Raw genomic sequence first — 21748 nt, forward strand, 5'->3', positions numbered from 1 at the left:
CCTTAATTTCCCGCTGCAAAACTTCTCTTGTCTCCTCCTCATGCTTGTTAGCAGGCAGATATCTTTAACATTTATTTCCTTTTTTGCGCACACACTTCCTCTCACACACACAGATGAACTTCACAGACTTCCACACTTCCTGTATTTGGCCCGCTACTCACAAGGTTAAAAGCAAGCCTCCCCCTTTTTGAAATCAGTTTTTATGTGAATGTTTACACTCTCTGCAAGTCACAGAGCTGCTCTATTGTTTTCACATCATTTCCACACTGGCGTTCCCACTTCCTACTCTGCTGTGTTACACTGCCCCGGGGCACATTCCTCAAATTGTGTGAAATTTTTGCAGCATGTGTTTGTGTGCACTCAGGTATGCATGTGTGTGCAGACACTGTCTTGAAATAAACTATTTTGCATATTGTTCCCACCTTGTATGTTCATGCAGGTGGGTTTTTGCATCTTGTGCTGAACCAGAACTGCATGTGCGCGATGGAAATTCAAGATGCTCGCAGCCTCAGATATTCTAAATGATAGTGTCATAGCTTTTACTACATTCATTAGCTCTGACATTGGCTGTAACTTCAGGGTAGATGTAAGGATGTGATAAAGAGGGAGCAGCAGCTTAAACACACACTGCTCCTGACCTGCAGGGAAGTTTAGAGAGGGCTGCGTCCAGTGAAGCCAAAGGCTCAGGGTGGGGAACAGAGCAGGGCTTGTTCTCCTCAGCAGGAGAAAACACAGAGATGATTTTGTGACGCTTATAGTTGAGTAAGCAGCTACTGGCTAACGGATACCAGATTTTGAAAACATGGGGCTGCAGGGGTTATGGGGCGTTTAGATTCACGCAGACTGAGCCTGGTTTCATACAGGAAGAGAAGCATAACTGCTGTAAATGGAATGCACTTCAATTACAGACAAACAGTATTTCCATTATCTTGGGGGTAATTTGATTATATTTTCTAAAAGGTCCTGGTAAACAGATTCTATTTATTCCTGCTTGTCAGGGTCAGCTTAAGAAAAGCGTTCCTGGAGCTGGCAAGAGTTTACTGTCTGGCTCAAGGGCTGCACAGATGCTTACTCAAACAAGCACTTGAACCAAGGTCAACTCATCGCAGCGCAGCTTTCATATGTGCTAGTCATCCTGAAGTACTGTTATTAGTCCAGACATGTTGGAGAACACTACTGCTTTATTAAATGTAATGTTTGTGTGAAAATGTTTTCTTTGTTGACAGTTTCCTCTGTATCTGTATTTTTCCTGACTAGGGATGGGTACCTTTCACATTTGAAACCATATGGTACCGATGCCCGGTACCTGGCAACCGGTACCGATACTCAGTAATGAGTCTAATAACAAAATATGTTTTGTTTTGTTTTTTCAATTTAACATATTTATTCTTTAATATATAACCTTGCAATGCTGTGATGACGTCCAGCATGGAAAATTTCCTACTCTTCCACTTCCTCACAGTCACAAGGATACATTTAGGTACCTAAACATGGTATCTTTTGATTTCATGTAAATCGGTACCCAGTATTTTTGACAGAATTCGGTCTGTACCCATAAAAGTTCCTAACTCGGTACGCATCCCTGTTCCTGACAGTTTACTGTAAAGAGCATCAAACGGATAGTTTCTTTGTTGTAACAATCTTTCTTGGAAGTGAATCTTAGACTGTGTTGATTTTTTTTTAATTGAACCTTTATTTTACCTGGAATATTCTCATTGAGATCCAAGATCTCTTTTAGAAGGTAGTTGTGGCCAAGACAGCAGCACAAAAATGTTTCAGGGTAAGACAGAAACGAACAGCAATAAATAAACACTAAAGGTGTGAAAAAACATCGATAAGGCAACATATCACGCTAAAATATGGATATTTTAGCTCTCAGTACCAATATTTTTGGTAAAATACAAATTCACATTTTGGATGAGTTGGAAGTACAGTGTGTCTTTTGCACCTCCACTGTGGTAGATGGTGCCAAGGAGCTACTCCACCTTATGTTGCCCACAAACTGTATAATAAATATAATCTCAAAGTATATTCAAAATATTTTATTCCTAAACTTGACGATGTGGGTTTTGATGCTGTAAACATCATTGTTTTCTCTCTATTCCTGGGTCAATTAGTTTAAAATCATTTGAAGTTTAATTTTTACAGTGTAGTAGACTGATAAAATAATAATCAAAGTCATGTTTTGTGCAATATTAGATTTCTTATGAGTAACATTGGTTACACCAAGTGACATTTATCAGTTTCACCAACTGACTACATCTTTCACCCAATAAAACTTGACACACTTTATATTTTCAAGTTTAGTGTATGTATGAAACGTCTTACTTTCATTATTTCAAACATAATTAAATCGAAAAGTTATCTTTAATTAAATAGTTAACTGTGTAGAATATCCCAATATATCATAATATTGTGATATCGTGATATTAGCGTATCATGGCCCAAGTATCGTGATATGTATCACTAGGATCTTGCCAATACTGAACCCTAATAAAATCATCGTGTCTCTTCGTCCTGGCAGACTACCTGCGTTTGTTTATATCTGGCACGCCGCACGCGCGGACTGATACACTAAGCGGCAAGCGCCTCGTAGCCAGCTGTGGCTCTGCAGCGGAGGTAGCGCCGTTTTATGACACTAGAGCCTTATTTAGCTGTGTTTTTGTGCGAAAGTAATGCGCTGAAAATTCTCTAAATAAAGCATGAATGCAGACCGATATCATATTTTTTTCGGTGGGAGTCCATTTATTTGTGTTTTTGGTCAAGTAAAAAATGGCCCCGTCTGAGTGCAGAGGAAACTGGCTGACAAGCAGGGAGGGGGTGTTTGGTGCGAGCGCTCTGGGCTTCTGCTGCACAAAAACACTGCTGCAGGGGTAATTTCTGCCCTAAACCTTGAGATAGGACCCAACCTGTTCCATCCCGGAGTATCACTTTAAAGCACTGTGACCAAAGACAGAGCAAGTTCAAGGAACCACAAACAGGATCAATCCGTTTGACTGAAGGTTGTGTCCAGCGACATCTTTAGGAGTCAGTAAAGAGCATAAATAAGACAGAAGATCATTTGATAATGTCCAAAAAAGAAAGATATACCACTGCTCCATTCTTCTGTTATGAAGTGAAGACAGACCTACTTTGTCATACAAGACACAGTTGTGTGTTAAATCTTTAACCAGACACAAAACACAAAGCAGCATGTGACACTGAGTTTAGCATTTTCAGAGAGGTTGATGTAGCATGCATAAAGAGAATATAACCATAGTCAAATACAGACTTAGAGGTTGCTTGAAAGTCTGTTTATTCATCTTTTAAATGGTGCCACGTTTGTAAGAAACATGTGTCTGTTGGAGAAGCAGCAGAGCTGGATTTGTGTGTTGTGCCCATAAAAAATTTGTCAAACCTCCTCTGCCAATGCCAAACAGCTTTCCCTTCTTTTGTGCTTAGTTGAGTCAAACATTTGAGAAGTGTTCAACAGCAGGCATTTATGACAGGCCTGAACAAACAGCACTGCAACCACTATTACCGTGACACCATATTGTGATGTTTCATCACTATCATCAGTTATGCTGACAGTATAAGACATTTATAACTTTAAAACCATTTGCCCTGTGAGCACATGTTGACGGATTTACCTGCTTCACTCATCATGAGTGAACACAAGGTGTGCAAAAGTCAGCAGAAATGCACTTAATGTTCTGGAAAGACATATGGAAAGGTGAAAAGTGAATATCCCTAATGTATGTGAAACTTGTGCAGTTAAATCCTCCTGTGTGGGATTTATATCACAAGCCACATTCAAAACACACGAGCAGACGTACTACTGCATGTCAGTTGCAGTGTCAGAATAAAAAAGTACAACAAAGCAGTGGAAATAAAGAGCTATGCTTGTGTTTTTGTGTGTGTCTCTTCTGCACTCGTAGTAGACTGTTTAAAGGATGATGCTCGGAGACTCAGTCCTAAATGCTACTGAGAATTGGGTTCTGTGTCTTTCTTTTTCCCGAAACTTAAAAGTACTTGCTTCAGTTTTCTGTAAAGAGGGAATAGCATGTAGCCTCAGGCAGCGTTCGTTCCGGGTCAGGACTATTTACTGAAGTGGTGTAGGAAGATGAGGATAAAAGTGAACACATGCTTTAAATTCATGCTGGAATTGAATAGCTGAGGTGAAAAACATCGCCCTGAACTCACTCATGTTCTTACTCTCTATTCCACACCTGTTTTGTCTTGTTTGTTTTTGTTTGTTTCTTTTTTTTTGCCTCTCCGCTTCACTACCAGCCAATGACCACCTTTTGCTTAAGCTTCCCAGTTCCCTCTCTGGTCATGTCACACCTAAGTGCCTCTTCTCACCTTCACTTCTTACTCTTTGAGTCTGTCAGAACCTCTGTCCTTAGTCACTCATTTCTTAATCTCATAATGACAAGCTGTAGTGCTTTTTCTCTCTGGTAATTAGCATTTTAAAGACCTTTTCACACCAACGGCGGCAAATAAAACGGCACCAAATTGTGAAAAATTTGGAGGAGTCATATTCAATCCCCGCAGCTATTCCCCACCAAACGATGTCTTTGTAATCATCTTTGTAGTTTTAATGTCTTTTGTTGAACCAGGTGCTGGGACATGAACACAATCAATAGCCACGTTTACATGGACCCAAATATTCCGTTTACTATCGGTTTATTTGCTCAAATGGAAAGAATTTAACCTTTGTTTACACCTCATTCCAAAAAAAAGTGTGAATCCAATTGGAAATTTAATCGGTTTTACAGGGGTGGAATATTCCTTTCCCCACAATGATCGAGGTATCATGTATCCACTGAAATGGGAAGTTTTCAGGGTACTTTCTTTCAGTGCATGCTCAGATTACATTAACACTTTGTTATTTAAGTGATCGGTGAAGTTCTGTATGACTCAGTTCTTCTATATTACTCATTAGATTTGAATGCCCCATGACACTTATTAAATCTACAATATTAAGGACGGGACATGATGCTTTCCTGTACATGGAAAAAAAATCAAAAAGCTAGATGTGAGTGTTGGCAGATTTTCAAACATTTTCATATATTGTAGAAATCCCTGAATTTAAAACCGTCTATTCTAGAAATAGTATGAGATCTTAACAAGACTTCCTGGAAATGATGACGTCATCACATAAGGATCTCCTACCTGGCTCATGGAGGAGCAGGCCCCTAACACCAAGGTATACCCACAACTTTATACTCCAGAGGGCTCGCCATTATGAAGCAGAGAGCAGTAGCTAGAGAGAAACATTTCGGACAGAGGCTGAATTTTTGCTTTTCTGAAACACCAGTGTGAAAAAAATATAAATTTTTAGTTGAGCTGAGGATACCAGAGGGACTGTAAAACTTGAAAAAGCACAAACTCCATCTTTAAGGATACCTAATGAAAAGATTCACATTTCAAATAACTCCTACACAAACTGAAAAAATTATTCTCAGTAAGCCATCGTACTTAACTTAAGACTTTGATCTTTGAACTGCAGCATCTCTAATCAATAACTACTAACTTCAGCCCTTAAAGCTCCTCTGAGTGTTTAGTTGGTTATAAAATAAACTGTAATGTGTTTTGCTGCCGTTATGTGACCCAAAAGGAAACAAGTACACAAGTGTGAAGTTTATGGTTTTGTTCATCTATTTATACCAACAGAAACTGCTGCTAGAGGGAAGGTGTTAGAGTGACAAACAGAAACAGATTCTTTTTTCTTAAATTCATCACAAGTGGTTTGTTATGATGTGTGATAGTTTCTACTATAAACAGAAAGGAGGATGAGACTTTTATCAGCAAAAAATGACACAAAGTGCCTCACAAGAGCTTCAAACCAAACCAGCAGCCAATACCTTCACTTTTTTATTGTTTTATTAAATTGCATTAATAGACTATTTCAGGAGTTTTCTGTATTATTGTTCTTTAATAAATGAAAATGTGTAAACCTGTACGGTTCTGTTTTTATTATAACCTAGGACCTTCAACCACCATCAGTTTTCTTCAACCCACAATCAGTTTGATCCACTTCTCCAGGGATATTTGGATCAGTCATCTGGGGTTGATGCTTCAATGGCCAAAACTCACAAACTGTTCATATTCTGATGTTTCCCTTTAAAAAAAGTATAGCTATTAAAATCATATACCTAGAAAACGTAGACTGTGTCACTACTTGTATATGTTTTGGGTATTTGTCTCTATGTATGTCAGCAAACCAGTCTCATTAAGCCGGTCCATGTCACATCACTGCAGAAACCAAAAGATGTGGGCCAAATACTTTTCAGAGCACAGAAGAAATCAACCGAATTTTTAAAAAAGGAAAAAAGGAATAAATTATTGGAGAATACTCTGAAAAATGAGGCAAAAACATTGAAATTATGGAGCACTGAGCTAGAATAGTGTGATAAATATTTGAAAATATGAGATTAAGTGTCAAAATTATGAGATACAAAGTTGAAATCAGATGAAAGGTCTAAATTGGACATAGTGAGTCATAACCATGACATTAAAAATCTATCAAAGAGCTTGGCCAAAATTACAGGAAAAAAAGGAAAAATTATGAAATGCTTAATTGAAAGTAGGAGGTTAAAGTTCCAAAATATGAGATGAAAAGTCAAATTTATGAGATACTATGTGAATGTGTGGTGAAAAGTCTGTATTGAAGGCATCTAGTCAAAACTATGAATTAAGCAAAGTCAGAGTTACAAGGACCTAAATTGCAATTATTAGGTAAAAAGTCAGAATTGCAACATCCTAAATCAAAATTACGAGATGAAAAGTTTAAAAAATATGGGATTAAATGATGAAAGTATGCAATAAAAATCAAAATTTTGAAATATGGAGTCAGACTTATGAGAAAATTAGTAGAGTTGAGATGTAAAGTCTAAACTGGAGTTATGTAGTTATAATCGAGACATCAGCAAAGTTATTATCATGAGGAACCAAGTCACAATTGCACACATGCTCTTTAATGGCAGGGTAACAAATGTGCTTTCTGTTGCGGACCCATTCTTGCAAAGGATGTACTATTCTGAATAAGATCAAGACTTTTGATGGCTTGAGTGTTTTTGAGATATAAGATACAACAGTAGTTTTTTTTTTTTTAATTAGCCAAAGTTTATGTTTTTTGACAGAATCATTAATTTGATTTTCTATAATGTGGACTGTTTACTTATCTCTTTATATGGAATTTTTATTTTATGATTTAAAATCTTAATATTTATTTATTTATAGGCAAGTCTGGCCTTTTTTCCATCAGAAACAGGCTTCAACCATTATGAGTATATTCTCTTACAAAAGAATTATGTTAAACAAAATCACACTATCATATGCCCACATGTCTTCTAATTAAATCACAGTTTCACTAAAGAATAATGGAGAGTTTTAACTCAAGCAGAGCGTGGTTCATCTTTTCCTAATCTGATTTGGAATATGAATATTTTTCCTCAATTAAAAACATTGCTGTTAGCAGTTAGTTCAATTGTAACAAGGAGATTGCTGTCATTACTTTTTATTTATTTTTTTATTGTGGTTCTATCAGTTTAAATATTTTTTTTCTCAAAGGACACTCAAATAAAGCATTGCAGGCTTATTTCTTCCGCCAGGTAACCAAGTAACCGTTCACCAGCAGCCTCTCCCTCACTGTTCTGCCACCAGCTGTTGGTTTCAGTTGAACATTCTGTTGCCAGTAGCAACAGCTGTAAGGTTAGATCAAATGTATCTGTTGTCTGTGTGTTGGTTAATATCAACATTTTTCTTGTATCTACTCGTAAAACTCCCCTGCTCGGACAGACGAGAGAGGGTAATCAATATTTTCAGTCAATGTTTTGACAGTTTTTTGATGTAAATGAGATTTTAGATGCTAGGAGACTTTAGACTTGAGTTAGCCAGGCTGGATCAACTGCTGTAGTTTGCTGCTCAATATACTGAGTCTGTGTCAGTTGCTGTTAGCTTACTGAAGAGGGTGATGTTTTATCTGTTTTTGAGTCATACATTGTGAGTTAAGAGGTTTTTTATTTCTAGTTTGTAACTAAAACAACAGCTAATGCTATCATTTAGCGCATTGTTTTGTGAATCCTGTGTGTTTTGGCTGGTGAAGTTTGTTTCAGTTCCTCTGAGGTTTTGAATATTAACAAAAGCATAAACTGTTAGTCATCAGGTGGATTTCATGTCAGCTCAAAAGCTGTTATCCAGGTAGTTATCAGTGTCAACATCACATATTTAATCAACCTTTCCTCCATGTTTTTCCTCCTCTCCAGAGAAAGTCTCTGAGGGACCAGTGGCTGATGGAAGGACCCTCTTTGTCCCCGACTTCTCCAAACTCCCAGAGCCCCCGCTCCCCTCTGTGGGGCTCCCCGGCCCAGGAGACGGAACAGCCCACTGACAAGTAAAGCCACAGCGTGTGTGATCGTGTGTTTGTGTTTGTGTGAGAGGTAGAGCGGGGAGGCGAGGAGACTTTTGGTGACAGTTAGCAGAGCTGACAGAGCATGAGAGAGCTGTCATCTTTTTGTTGTTTTTGGTATAGTCTGAACGGCTTGTACTGTATAATTGATAGGTGCAGCATTCCCTTTTCTATTTTTGTTTTCATGTCATTTCTGCTGCTGTTGTGAATTATGTATGCTTTGGGAGAGTTGAGCTAATATTCTCCCGAAAGAGAGTTGGAATGTGATCCGGCCTTCACAGCTGCCAGGCAGGATCGGACTTTTCTTTATTGGAGTGGACATCTTGTCAATTCCTTAAACGATACACTGAGTGATCCCGATCTTATTACCCCAATCGTCCAAGCTCCTGACTTTCTATAAAAAAAATATCCTCTCACAAACATACGCAGCCTCTGGAAGAATTAAAATTTGCAGCTTTGAAAAAAAGAACATATGTCGAGATACAACAAAATTTTTGATTGCTTTGTTTTGTGTTTGTGCGTGTCCATCCAGGTTGGAGCCAGAGAGCCAGCGCCTGGCAGAGGAAGAAGAGAAACCGAAGGAGCAGATGGAGGATGGCCAAACTGTAAGAACAGCACACACACACTCTCACACACACATCCACACACACGCTCACTCTCCTCATTCTTCGGACACCGAGGGGGTTGGAATATGTGTATAACAAGCCTGCTTCCATCATCTTCCATTAGGCAGAACATTTTCCCACAACTTCTGTGTCTGGCTTTCTGCCATGAATAATGTATTTCTCCTCTTAATGTACCTTTGATGTAGCATCTTGTTCAAAAGCAGGAACTTTATGAATGTAATCAGCGCTGTTACATAAACAATTCAGCACTTGATCCACTCTGGAATTGTTATTTCACCTCAAGCTCAGCACAAGTGTGTTTCCCTCACCTCGTTCAAGGTCTGCAACAAAAGACTGCAGCCTCCTCTTTTTCCGCTGCGTGGCTCCAGGGTCTTTTTCTGAGGTTTTTGTAATCATCACATATTCATTTTAACCTTGGCTTTCAGCTTTAAGCAACCAGAGACATAAACAGAGGATTACATGCAGCATTTAATAGCTGTTGCTGTCATGAAAGATGAGGCTCTGAATGTTTGACCCTGTCCTGTGTGTGAAATGATAGCATTTAAAGAATCTGTGCCACCAAAGCTTTGCTTTAGTGGGAAAATTGATATGTGGAAACTTAAAAAGGCACATGAGGATAATTATCACATCCTTTCACTGATACTTCCTGATGCGTGAAAGCATGTCACATCCCTGAAAGAGGCATTACTTTACTACACATGATTATGGTACACGTTAAGTATATGCAGGGGAAATTATAGGAAAGGGAGTGCTTTTCACACATAAGGCAGAACTTTTAAGCTCAATCACTCCCCCTTGTGACCAGGCTGCCAGACTTTCATGACCCCTTAATTGCTACAATTATCCTCAGTTTACAGTTTACTAGTCTGCAATCTACATCTCTTTGCTTCTTGCATTGAAATACATTTCATAAAATTCCATTTTCCCTCCAAGCTTCATTATTTGCAACTCAGATGTATTTCTTTTCATGTTCACTTCAAAAATGTACAACTCCATCACTTTCACCACACTGTAAAACAGGATAAGTTGAGTTAACTTGAAAAATGCTTGTAAACCGTTTACCTTAGAGAAACTAAGTAATGAAATATGAAACTTAAGTTGATTTAACTCAACATCTTAAGTAGTTACGATTGTTATGGAAAATCATTCTACTGAATGTCTTTAGTCAAATAAACCTGATGCTCAGTTGTTACACATTAAAATATTAAGTAATGTTATAAAAATTTTGCATATCACTGTAAAACATAATAAGTTGACCAAACTCAAAAGGATTCAAGGTTTTCATTTGCCATTTGTAGATGAACTGACAGTCCAGGCACATTAGATATCTTGTAGGGGGCTCTCTCGGAGTCAAAGACAAAAGATATAAAGGATATAAAGATATGTATAAAAGATTTAAATAGGGTATATAAAAGGTTTAAGATAGAGAAGATTAACACTTTAAATAAAGAATATGAAACAATTTAAATAAAGAAGTACCAAAAAAAACACTCTAAACAGAGTAGAAAGTATTGCACTTGTTGGAAGGATATGTACTTCACAGTCAGATTCTTGCACACAGAAACAAGTTTTCGCCGACAGGGTATTGCACAAAACTGAAAGATGTAATATCAGTTAATTTGCCTTATGAATTAAGGAAATGTAATAATGAAAAAATTAAATAACAATACAACAAGTATAGCTGGGTCTCATTTCCCTCCAGTGTTCCCTCCTCACATATAGTTACAAACACCGTTACAACAAAAATCAGCTCTAAATCAACTGACTTTAACGTTTTTTTAAAAGTATAACGTTTCACCTTTAAAAGGAACCCCGACTGTAAGGACTAATAGGCATAAAAATGCATAAATGCTTGTCTCAAACAAGAATTTGGTGTTAAAAGACATGAAGAATTGTTTTTTCTTTAAAAAAAATACAGTTTAAAACACTGTTTCTATCCTACGGGCGCAGCCATTGTTTTATTCTTGGTTGAGGACGTAGATTGGTTGCTTGGTGCTGAGCGTCTGGATTTCACCGTTTACGTTTACCGTAAGTCACTAGGTTTCAGGAGCGAAAAAAACTATTATGTTGCCACATTGCGCTGCTTTTGGGTGCACTTTTCAGTCGAAAGGAAACAAGGAGACTGATGTTAGTCTGCACAGCTTCCCAAAAGACAAGAAAAAAAGGAAGTTGTGGGAAATCCCTTGTAGGCGTAAACAACTTCCATTGGACAACATCAAGTCGTCGGTTATCCTCATGTAAAAAACACAACAGCGAAGGATTCTAGTGACTGAAATTATTTTTGATTAATTTAATCAAAGGACAGGTAGATATTGTTACCTTGAACAGCTGATGACAGAAAGTGAACCTCCTTACAGCAGACGCTCTCCCACTCCGTTGATATAGCTACGCAGCACCCGCAAGCACACCAGCGACTTTGGCCGGCTCTCGCCTCTTCGCGTCCTCGTTCGTCTTCATTTTTAAGTTCGTTTGATTGTTTGTTTTCAGTATTATCATTTTCACTCGGGTTCAAACTGAAATGGCTGAACAGACGACATGACTTTGCGTCGTGAGGTTAAATCCTATATAAGACTGAGACCGGTGCAACCATATGATGTCACTACCCAGACGTCATTGCGGCGTAAACAACAATGGCGACCTATGAGTGAAAATATTTTTTCAAATTTAATACAAACTATGATATTTTGAGAGATTTTATTATCGTTCTTATGTAGCTGGTAAAAACACTGATCATTTAGGAAAATGACGTTCCGGTAGCCAGGGTTCCCTTTAATATAATTTTAAATGAAATGTGTGACTGTACTATTATGCTATTCAGGCCAATTTTGAAAATGTGAAAAGGTATATTAATTTATTTTTGACGCAGACAGCTAGTCCACACCACGTAGAGCATAGACAGCTGATTGATGCCACAAGGAGCACAGACAAACAGTCTATGTCGTGTGCAGCACAGACAACCTGTGCCACTGTTGTACACGTCTCGAAGTACAGTAGGGTCTCATATGGACTGCATCCCCTCCTCACTCATGGTTACAAAACGCAGTCTCAGAAACTAATGAATTAAAGTTGTGCTACTTAAACAGTAGAAAAAAAGTAAATCTACTCAGAAATCATCAGTTTCAACACTGAAAGCTCAGACATTTGAGTAAATTGAACTCAATAACAAACTTTAAGTTTTCATAGCTTCATCTAATTGAGTAATTAGAACTTTGGGGTTTACAGTGCAGTCGAGGCACAGTACGTCTAACTCCTCTCCTCTCTGTCTTCCTCATCAGGAGGCAGTGAAAGCAGCTGAAGCTGGAGAAGCTGAAGGTGAGTGGAACCAGAAAAACCCTTTTTGGCTTTGAGAAATGTTGAAATTACAGTGGACAGTTTAGAAAGCTGCACTGCCATGAGCTCTGCCCCAGAGAGGGTGATGAATTAATGAACATTACATAGCCGTCAAGGGGTTAGCATGAGTGTTTACAGTCAATTTTGACAAGCTCTGACATCCACGGTAAATGACGGAGTGAAAAATAGCTTCCTGACACAGTATTATGTGCAATTCATGTCAAGCACGTGAAACTCCATCTTCCTGCTGCCACCACCTGTCAACCTGTGTCAAGTCTCCTCATGCTACTCATACTTAATTACTTCAGAGCATTTTGATCTGTTTAGCTCAAAAATCAGACACATTCCCATTTCTTTTTGTGTGCTTACAATGAAGACAGGGAGAAATTTTGCTCTGGAAAAGGAAAAGTTCATCTTTTTTTGGATGTGTGCATGGTTCTTATGACAAGATAAGTGTACGTCAGATGCAGTTCGTCAACAACTTTGTTATTCTTTCTCTGACAGATGCATCTTCTTTTGATGTTTTGAATGTCAACTCTAAGTGCACTTAGTGGCATTTCCAAAGAAGTCAGTTTGCAAAATCAGTAAAGAGAAACTCCTATGTCTGTACTGCACATTTGAAAACATCGGCCTTAAATGCGTCATCTTTTCCTCCACAGATATAATCCAGGACGTTGTTCTGCAGAATGGTGAAAACAATCCAGCAGGCATTGGTGAGTGTAGAGCTGACCTGTGTATCATACAGACTTACAGAGACACACACACCACAGTATTTATAGAAAGCTTGTATGCAAAGTAGAAAAACACTCCCTCCACAAATTAAATTACATCTCATTCATGTCTGAATCCATCTCTTAGCTTTGATCTCACTCTTTTGTTCATTTCAATCTACACATCCAACAAAGACTTTCTAACCACCTATGAAAATGATTGCATGCATACATTCTGCGTGGTGATCTCAATAAATTTGCATATTAAAAGCCAGTGTGGCGTCTTTACTTTGTACACTGTCATGAAAACTTATTACTCCTCACATATATTTATGCTAATAGGCTCTTGAGTGCATAAGTTGCATTTTAGAGGGCAGCGGGTTCACGGACGTGTCAGTGGGGAAGCTGCCCAAGCTGTGAAGTGGACAAGAGAGCTGTGGAGATGAAATTGAGCCATCCGTTTGAATTTAAATCGAGTCTGTAACTTCAGACAGCCTGATCCAAAACTGCTGAGGCATGTCCTATAATCTGCTGCTAGTTTATACGCTACTGACTTCTATATCAAAGTATTTTATACATAATTGTGCTTTCTTGCCTGAAAGCTCAAAATGATCATTTACATATCTTTTTTTTTTCGAGCTTGTCTATTTTACTTCAAGAACAAAAGCCTTCAGTGTTCAGTGCCCACTTCATGGCCTGTGGCTAAAACTGTGCTGTCATCGTTTGTTAGCTTCTGGATTTATTTTCTTCAGCAGCAGAGTAGATGTGTAGAGCGTTAAGATTCATAGATGGCAGATCCTTTTGTGGAGTGCATTAAAACCTAAGTTTACTTTACAGAGCTCTGATATATTACTGATAAAGCTTCCACTAATTGCAATCAAGAGCCGGTGTCTATATTATCCATTTAGAAGCTGTTAATCAGAATAAATGACAGTGTGGCATACTGATTGCTCATTTTCTTAACATAATTTAAATACATAAACAAAACTAGCTAATTAAATCGTTGTCACTAAAATCTGCTCTTTGCCTGACAGGGATATTAATGATTTTTATTTTTTGTTTAATCTCCAGAAACAGAAGATGGTGATGTAAAAACAGACCTACTGAAAGAAAGTGAAGCTGTCTTAACCAACGGGGAAAGGGAACCAGAAGTAACCACCAATCACAGGGCTTCAGAGGACAGTGTCCCGCCCACCTCCAACGGACCAGCTCCAGCCTCTGAGGATGAGCCAGAGTTGAACCAGGGTGAGGCTCCACATGTCAACATTGAAGAGGAGGAGGAGGAAGAGGAAGGCACTCTGGTAATGAGAGCAGAACGTGTGATCATAACAGATGAAGGCGAAGATGTACCTGAGGATCAGACAGCCCAACAAGATCAGCAGGACGCCACTGATCTAGAGGAAACTCCTCTGAAGTCGGAAACAGAAGCAGGTGAAGAGGGAGAGGCGGCTGTGGAGGTGGGAGGGAAGGTCGTGGTTACAGAAGTCGATCCAGAATCTTTCAGTCAACCAGAGGCACAACCACAAACTGAGGAGGAGGTCACAAGGGAGGATGTGAGGGCAAACGAAAAGGATTCAAAAGCCGAAGAACAGGACGAAGCGACAGAAGAGCCGACCTCTGTGCAGCCGCAGTGTCAGGTTGATGCTCTAGAGGGCGCCACAGTGGCTCTGGTGCCAGTCTATTCAGAGGCGTCTGTAACTCTCACCCCCAACTTGGAAGCAGAGGGTGAAGCTGAAGAGCCAGCAGAGGCAACAGAGGCAGCAATAAAGGCGGAGGACCCAGCTCCAGGGTCCGGACAGTTCCAAGAGGTTCCCCTGGTTGATCCTCATGAGAGCTCAGAAGCAGCAGAGCAGGATCCCCTCCTGTCCCAGGCCAAAGACCCAGACACCCAGGCAGAGATATCAGCAGCAGCCAACAGCCTGAGCAGCATAGAGACACCAATCCCATCCAGGGCTGGCCAGGAGGAGGAGACCCAAGCGAAACCTAAACGCAAAAGCTGCAAGTGCTGCTCAGTCATGTAGACACTCTCCCTGTGCCTGCGTGACCTCTCCCTCCTCAGTCCGCAGCATCCTTCAGTCTGTCACTGCTGTTACAAACATACCACACACTGCTCCCATAAATACCCCCTTATTTCTTCAAACCAGGACGTCCACAAGCTACTCCCACATCTTGAATTTTCCTCCTCCCACCCTGAGTTTCACACTGAGAAATGGACTGGACTTGTCAGTGTTTTAAGTGCCTTGAAGAGCTCTCTCTTTAAAAATCCCATTTGAACTCTTCTTACTCTTCAGCGTAGACCAAGATATGAGATGTTTATTTAACACTGTTTGATTTTAATTTCTTATTTCGCCCATTTTCAAAGGATACTAAAATTCATATATTAAAAGTTGTGCAATTAACCAACTGAATATGAATTATTTTAAGCAGATGTATTTACATTTATAGCTCAGCGGGTCCTTTGGATCTGAACAGCAGATTAAACCGAAAAATGCAAAGATCTGGAGCAGACGTGTTCTTATTTAATGAATTTAAAGCTGAATTATTCTAGTCATTTCTGTCTTTTATCTGAGAAGAATCTAATCCACTTTTAGAGCCTGACTGTTTTTATTAACTCTGCAAACAGAACACTGACTTTGATTTCAACATGATCATTTTGTGAGAAACAGTAGGCACAGCTGGATATCTTTAGGCTGTTATAAATAGAGATTATTTTGGAATACTGAAAACATGACCTTTGTATTCTCACCAGATCAGAGCTGGTGTCACAGCTCTGAGTATGGTTGTATATACTAAATACAGGAAAAAAAGTGGAATCTGGAGTGTCTTGGATGTCAGCTTTGAAATGATTGACGAATGGTTGAATGATTAAACTGACATTTGTGATACAGATCTTGGTGTTCATCCAGCCTTTCTGTCCCTCAAGCAGTAGACCTGTCTCAAAGATCAACACAGCTTTACAACAATACACACACACACACACACACACACTGATTCAAGTTTCAGACTGATTCATTCTGTTTGTAGTCCAAAACCAGTGACAGTTTGAGACAACCTAAGGGGTCAGTATTTCTTTAAAGAAGGAGTATTCTGCTTTGCCATATTTAAACCATACCTGCTAACATCAGACTTTGACAAAGCAGAGGGGATTCACTCCCCTCTCTTAACACCCTCTTTTTATCCACTGTGGTCTACATTGTAATCTACGAATGCTTGTTGCTGCCAGGTGGGATTGTGTATTTATTTAACAGACTTTAGTTGGTATTGTAACATTTGTAGAAGAGACCCTGAGATTTAATCCAGCTCTGATGTGAAATAGTTTATTGAACCTGAACTCCAGAATACCAGTTACTGTTGGACGTAACCACAGCAAAAAAAAACAAACAAACACTTGGATCTCTTCTTATAGGGGCTGTACGGAGTTTGAAAGTGATCTTGAAAAAGTCTCCCTTCTAGATAAATACCTGATTGTAATCCACACTTTAAAATGAGATTATCAGCACCATTTTTGCTGGTTACATGATATTTTAAATTGCTACTTTGCTTCCAGTTCAGGTAGTCCAGGACTGGATTGATCTACGGCACATCTAGGTCTCCATAACAACACCACACCAGCTGACGAAGTTCAGTAGTAAGAAGAGATAAAACTGAGATCTGTGTTTGTCTATGACAAATTTTGTAGTGATGGTGGACAGAAAATGTCAGACAGAAAAAGGACAGAAGAGCAGAAGAAAGCAAAACAGGAGGGTGATACAGCCCGAGCTAAAAGCTAATTAGCCTTTAGCTAAGGCTGTATCACTGTATAACACAGGGGCTAAATAGTTTGTGATAATGTTCATTCCAACCCACAGTCAGCAGTTATTCTGCAGTGGTCTGTTCAAACTTGAGTCTATCAATAAAATGAAGAATGAGGTTACGTTAGCTCTGATTGGTAGATGAATGGCAGGACATAACCAGGATTTACTAACGTTACATATTACAGCTATGTCTTAGCGCAGCATCTCTTTTAAGATTCAAAGGATCTCTAAGGAAACACAGTGTTATAGAACGACTTAGGTGGGTAAGAAATTGTCCTCTGCTGCTGACCCTCAAAAAATTAAAATAAAACAAGATTAAAAAAAATGAAATAATAAAAATAAAAATGAGGGGGATTTACGATGTGAAACTCAAGTCAGATTTTTCGCAATGTTGACATTTCTGTTTAAAGTAAACTCACTCGGGACACAGATGGCCTGGAGGTCTAGGTTGCCCCATGAGGTTGGCCCATGAGCAGGTGGCCCAGGTTCAAGTCTGGCCTTTTTCCCGCATGTCATTTCCCACTCACACCCTGTTGGCATGAAAAGCCCCAAAAACAACTTTAGAAAAACAAACAGTAAACTCATTGCAGTGTGGCGTGTGCAGTGTCCAGGATCACGTGGACTATGCTTTGTAAATATTGATGAACAGCAGCCATAAAGCCTGACCCCCTGTGTCTGTACACCACTGTGAGACAGACGCTGAAGTGACACCAGCTTTCTTCTCTTCATCTGTTGAGATTTCTCCACACAGAGACATGTTTGCTGTTTGCACTCTTCTTTTTCTGAGCCTGCTGTCTGTGAGCCACCCGGCTCCTCTAGATTGTAAAGACTTACTCAAGCCTATGGAGGGAATTGTGCCGTCTGAGTTGGAGGGTAGGTGGGCTTTGGTTGCAGGCAGCATGAAAGTCATTGAGTCTGCAGAGCCTGTGCCATACAGCCGCAGCGTCGTCCTTGATCTTTACAACTCCAGTATAGCCAAGGTTCATTTCATCGGCTCCAATTGCTATCCTGAAATCTACAACTATACACTGAATGGCTCCAACTATCAGCTGAGTGGTGAAAGGGTACCGTTGATGAACGGGAGCCTCTTCCACTCGTCGTGTCCGGACTGTGTGTTGCTGAGCTTCAACGTGGATGGGGACTTTTTTAAATCACAGGAGCTGTGTCTGTTCAGCAAGAGGAGGCAGCTGGAGCAGAAGGAGCTGGAGATGTTCAAGGCTCAGGTGGTGTGTCTGAACCTGCCTCCACCTTACATGATGGATCCAAAAGAGGAGCTTTGTCCACCCCTTTAGAGGCCCTGAGAAAACAGGATTAAAGCCCAAGAGACTCTGTGCAATGATGTCTGTTAACAGAATAAAACCAATGTTACGTGCACTTCACAAAGATTCTCTTAAGGGATCAAACATTTCAATACCAGGGTGAATGAGAGAATTTGGAAAGTTGGAATAAAGAAAATTCAACAAAAAAATAAGTTTTGATTATTACTAACATAAAACAAATAACTTTTTAATGTTTTATCTTGTCTTGTACTAATATTTTGCAAAAATTTTTGGTCAAACAGTGTGCTGATATTTACAATATTTACACCAAGTTAAGTTCTGTCACTGCATCAGGCCTTACTTATAATAGCTTGTCAACCTTTTGAAGATACAGAGCAATAGGTATCAATCAATCAATCAACCAACCAATCAATCAATCAGGATTTAGAATACAATAGAATAGAACTTTATTGCCATTGTAACAAGTACAACGAAATTGAAGTCAGCAGCAATCAAGAAAACAAAAGTAGGAAAGTGTAAAGAAAGTGCAAAAAGGTCCATAAGAAAATAGATGATGACAGCTTGTCCATCATTCTCCAGTTCAGCCAGCCTCCACCCCCACAGGGTCCAGGACTGAGCTTCTTCAGCAGTCTGTTCAGTCTCTGTCTCCTGGATCCTGTCTGCTCACAGCAAGTGAAGCTCTTCCAACATGGTTTTGGTGTCTGGTGTTAGCTCTGTTAGCCATGTCTGTGAATAGCATGAAGCTACTCTGCCTTCTGGACCAACGCATCTTCCTCACCTCCTTCTCCTTACCTTGTGGGAAGACATCAGGCGTTACACCAGTTAGCATTGACATGCTACAGGCTGCTAACAGCTGAGTTCTCATGGTAACAATGCAGCCATGGTTACATGTAGGATCTCCAGACAAACACAGGAGAAAAAGTAGTAAAAATATCACTGAAGCCACAAAAAGTTTGGTGTCCATGACCAACAAATGAGCCATATAAAGTAATGATCCACTCCAAATACAAAGATTACAAAAAAGAGATGAAAAAATTACAAGAAATGGGCAAAGAAGAGAGAGCTGCTGCAAAAGGCAGCCATAGCCAATAGGGCGGCAACTAGCAATTTATGTTATTCGTATAACACTGAGTAACACAAAGTTCTCAACATTCAGAAAAATAACCAAATAAAGTTGCAAGACAACCCTTGACACACACACACAGTTTCCTTTATCCCAGCCCATGCAAAAAACACTGATGAGTTTGATAATAAAATACTAAAGAGTGAATCAGTAAAAGGGGAGATGCTACGCTCATATTTAAAGAATGATTTTAAAGAGCTGATAAAAGCTTGTGTAATTGACTAAAACAAAAAAATAAATGGGTGATTTAAAACAGATAATAAGGTAATGTACTGTACATATGAACCTCAAAGAAAGACTACAGATTGGTGCTAGATCTGCTAGTGTTACCCATACGCACTGAATGGGGAAAAAAATGAAATCTTATAAAGTGTGTATGTCTTATTTCAAGTAAAAATGGTCTTTTTGCACTTGATATGAGCCACACTCAACTTATTCCCTCAGAAAAAAATGTCTTGTTTCAAGTTATTTAAAGACAAAAATGAGGTCTGAATTACTTTCAACAAGTAGAAATAATCTGCCAATAGAATAAGAAAAGTTTGCTAGAAACTCTACTTGAAACTAGATTTATGTCTTAACTACAAGAAACTTTTCTCTTGTTCCACTGGCAGATATTTTTTAGTTGTTACAAGCAATTCAGACCGAATACTTTTGGTAATATAGTGAATTCTTAATGGTTATAAACATATTTATCTATAAACATACATGATTAGAATTATCAAACTTTAAATTAGATAAAAGTCAGAACTTGTTTTATTAAATAAGGTAAGGTCAAACTCAGTTGAATTGAGAAATGGTTAAACCAGGTGTAGCCCTCAGGTCTGCTGTGTTTAAAAGCTGGCTCACAGTTAGTCCTTGTTTCTACCTTTGGCACTGTTAAAGAACTATGACCTGGAGACATGAGTCCTTTCACGGGCACATCTGTTAAACGCAAATCAGATAAATAAGAAGGTGAAAGACCATCAAGAGATTTCAAAACCAGTGAAGAACCTACAAATCAATTTTTAAAGATACTGGCAGCCAGTGCAGACTCATTAAAACAGGTTTGATATTTGTCGTCATTCTGGCAGAGAAGTTTTGAAGCAGCTGAAGCTCAGAAATGCTCTTTTTGTACATCTATCAGTCACTAATTCTACTTTTGATAAAAGCATGAATGAGTATCTTGCATTGGCTGGAGAGAGAAATGGACTTATTACAATGATGTTTCCAAGTAATACAAACAGTAAAGTTAACAGTAAAATATAATGTGCAAGTGCAATTCAGCAGCCTCTATTTTTCAAGTTTTAAATTTTCAGTCTTAGAAGACATAACTATAACAACACATTTTACTCTCCCATAATAAAAAGAATTATAATGATAACTTCTTCTTTTTTTTTACATCACAACTCAATAAAGGATCAGAGTTAAGTCATTGTTTATTTATTGCTGCTTAGAGGTGCAGAGACATGTCTATGTTTCAAAGTAGAACGTGTCTCTATTTTATGTGTTGATGGTAACTCTGCAAACCCCACAACATTTATCTGATGGTGAACATTGTTAAAGATTAAACGTTAAATAAATGTTAAAATGTTATTTTTTTGATTAGGTAACTGACCGTAAACCACCCACATTGCCACAGATAAGAGAAACCCGAGCACATCCATTGCAAACAAACATGATGTTTCATTTCACAATCACAAAATCCACAGCTTGATAAGAGTCTTTTTTTCGTACAACTGGACTTTTTGAAGCCTCTCCAACCAGTTTATATATTTGCTGGTACGCCACAGTGCAGTCCACTCTTCATATTTCAGTACAACAGACACAGACATGTTTGCTGTACTCTTTACCTGCCTCCTCTGCGTTCTGCCTGTGAGCTGGTCAGCTCCTCTGTCCTGTGAAGACCTGCTCCGGCCTCTGGATCAGGTGGAGCCTCATCATTTAGAGGGACAATGGGCTTTAGTCGGAGTCACTATGACGGACCCTGAAGCTCAGGCAGCCATCAAAGGACGAGACAGTGTGGCCGTTGATTTCTCCAACTCCTCGTACATACAGTCAAACAGGGTTAAAGGCTTATGCCACTACTTTCCCAGAAACTTCTCTGTGGACAGTGGTGTATTAAAAATACACGTGGAAGGCTTCAACGTCACCACGACCCTCTTCAATACCTCCTGTCCAGACTGTTCTCTGTTTACCCTGCAGATGGAATCCCCAACTTTTAAGTTCAACAGCTTGAACCTGTTCAGCAAGAGGAGGGAGCTGGAGCCGGAGGAGATGGAGGAGTTCAGAGCTCAGGTGGAGTGTCTGAAGCTGCCTCCACCTGTCATAATGGACCCCAGCAAGGAGCTGTGTCCACAGCAGACGGCGTCCACAGCTGAGGAGTTAGCAGAGGGCCTCTCAGATGCTTAACATATGATGTTTTAAAAATCCCAAAGAATAAGAATAAATGATTTTTAAAACGGATGGTTTTGTTGAATTTTCTTCCTGTCATGAAATGCATATTGGCAAGAGCTA

The 21748-nt window shown here is 39.2% G+C and overlaps 1 protein-coding gene across 1 annotated transcript in view; it reads left to right on the forward strand.

The window, feature by feature from the left end:
• The window catches only part of palm3 (paralemmin 3), a 59000-nt gene extending 43066 nt beyond the window's left edge, over window positions 1-15934 (forward strand). Inside the window, exons 4-8 of the mRNA XM_074683713.1 lie at window positions 8250-8377; window positions 8925-8997; window positions 12294-12330; window positions 13008-13061; window positions 14130-15934. Coding sequence (XP_074539814.1) covers window positions 8250-8377; window positions 8925-8997; window positions 12294-12330; window positions 13008-13061; window positions 14130-15079 — 1242 coding nt within the window. The 3' untranslated portion in view covers window positions 15080-15934. The remainder of the gene's footprint in view (window positions 1-8249; window positions 8378-8924; window positions 8998-12293; window positions 12331-13007; window positions 13062-14129) is intronic.
• The last annotated feature ends 5814 nt before the right edge of the window (window positions 15935-21748 follow it).

The sequence above is a fragment of the Halichoeres trimaculatus genome, unplaced genomic scaffold (genome assembly GCF_033239565.1).
Source record: "Halichoeres trimaculatus isolate MK-OKI-2021-1 unplaced genomic scaffold, fHalTri1.1 fHalTri1_scaffold_2, whole genome shotgun sequence".
Classification (NCBI taxonomy): domain Eukaryota; kingdom Metazoa; phylum Chordata; class Actinopteri; order Labriformes; family Labridae; genus Halichoeres; species Halichoeres trimaculatus.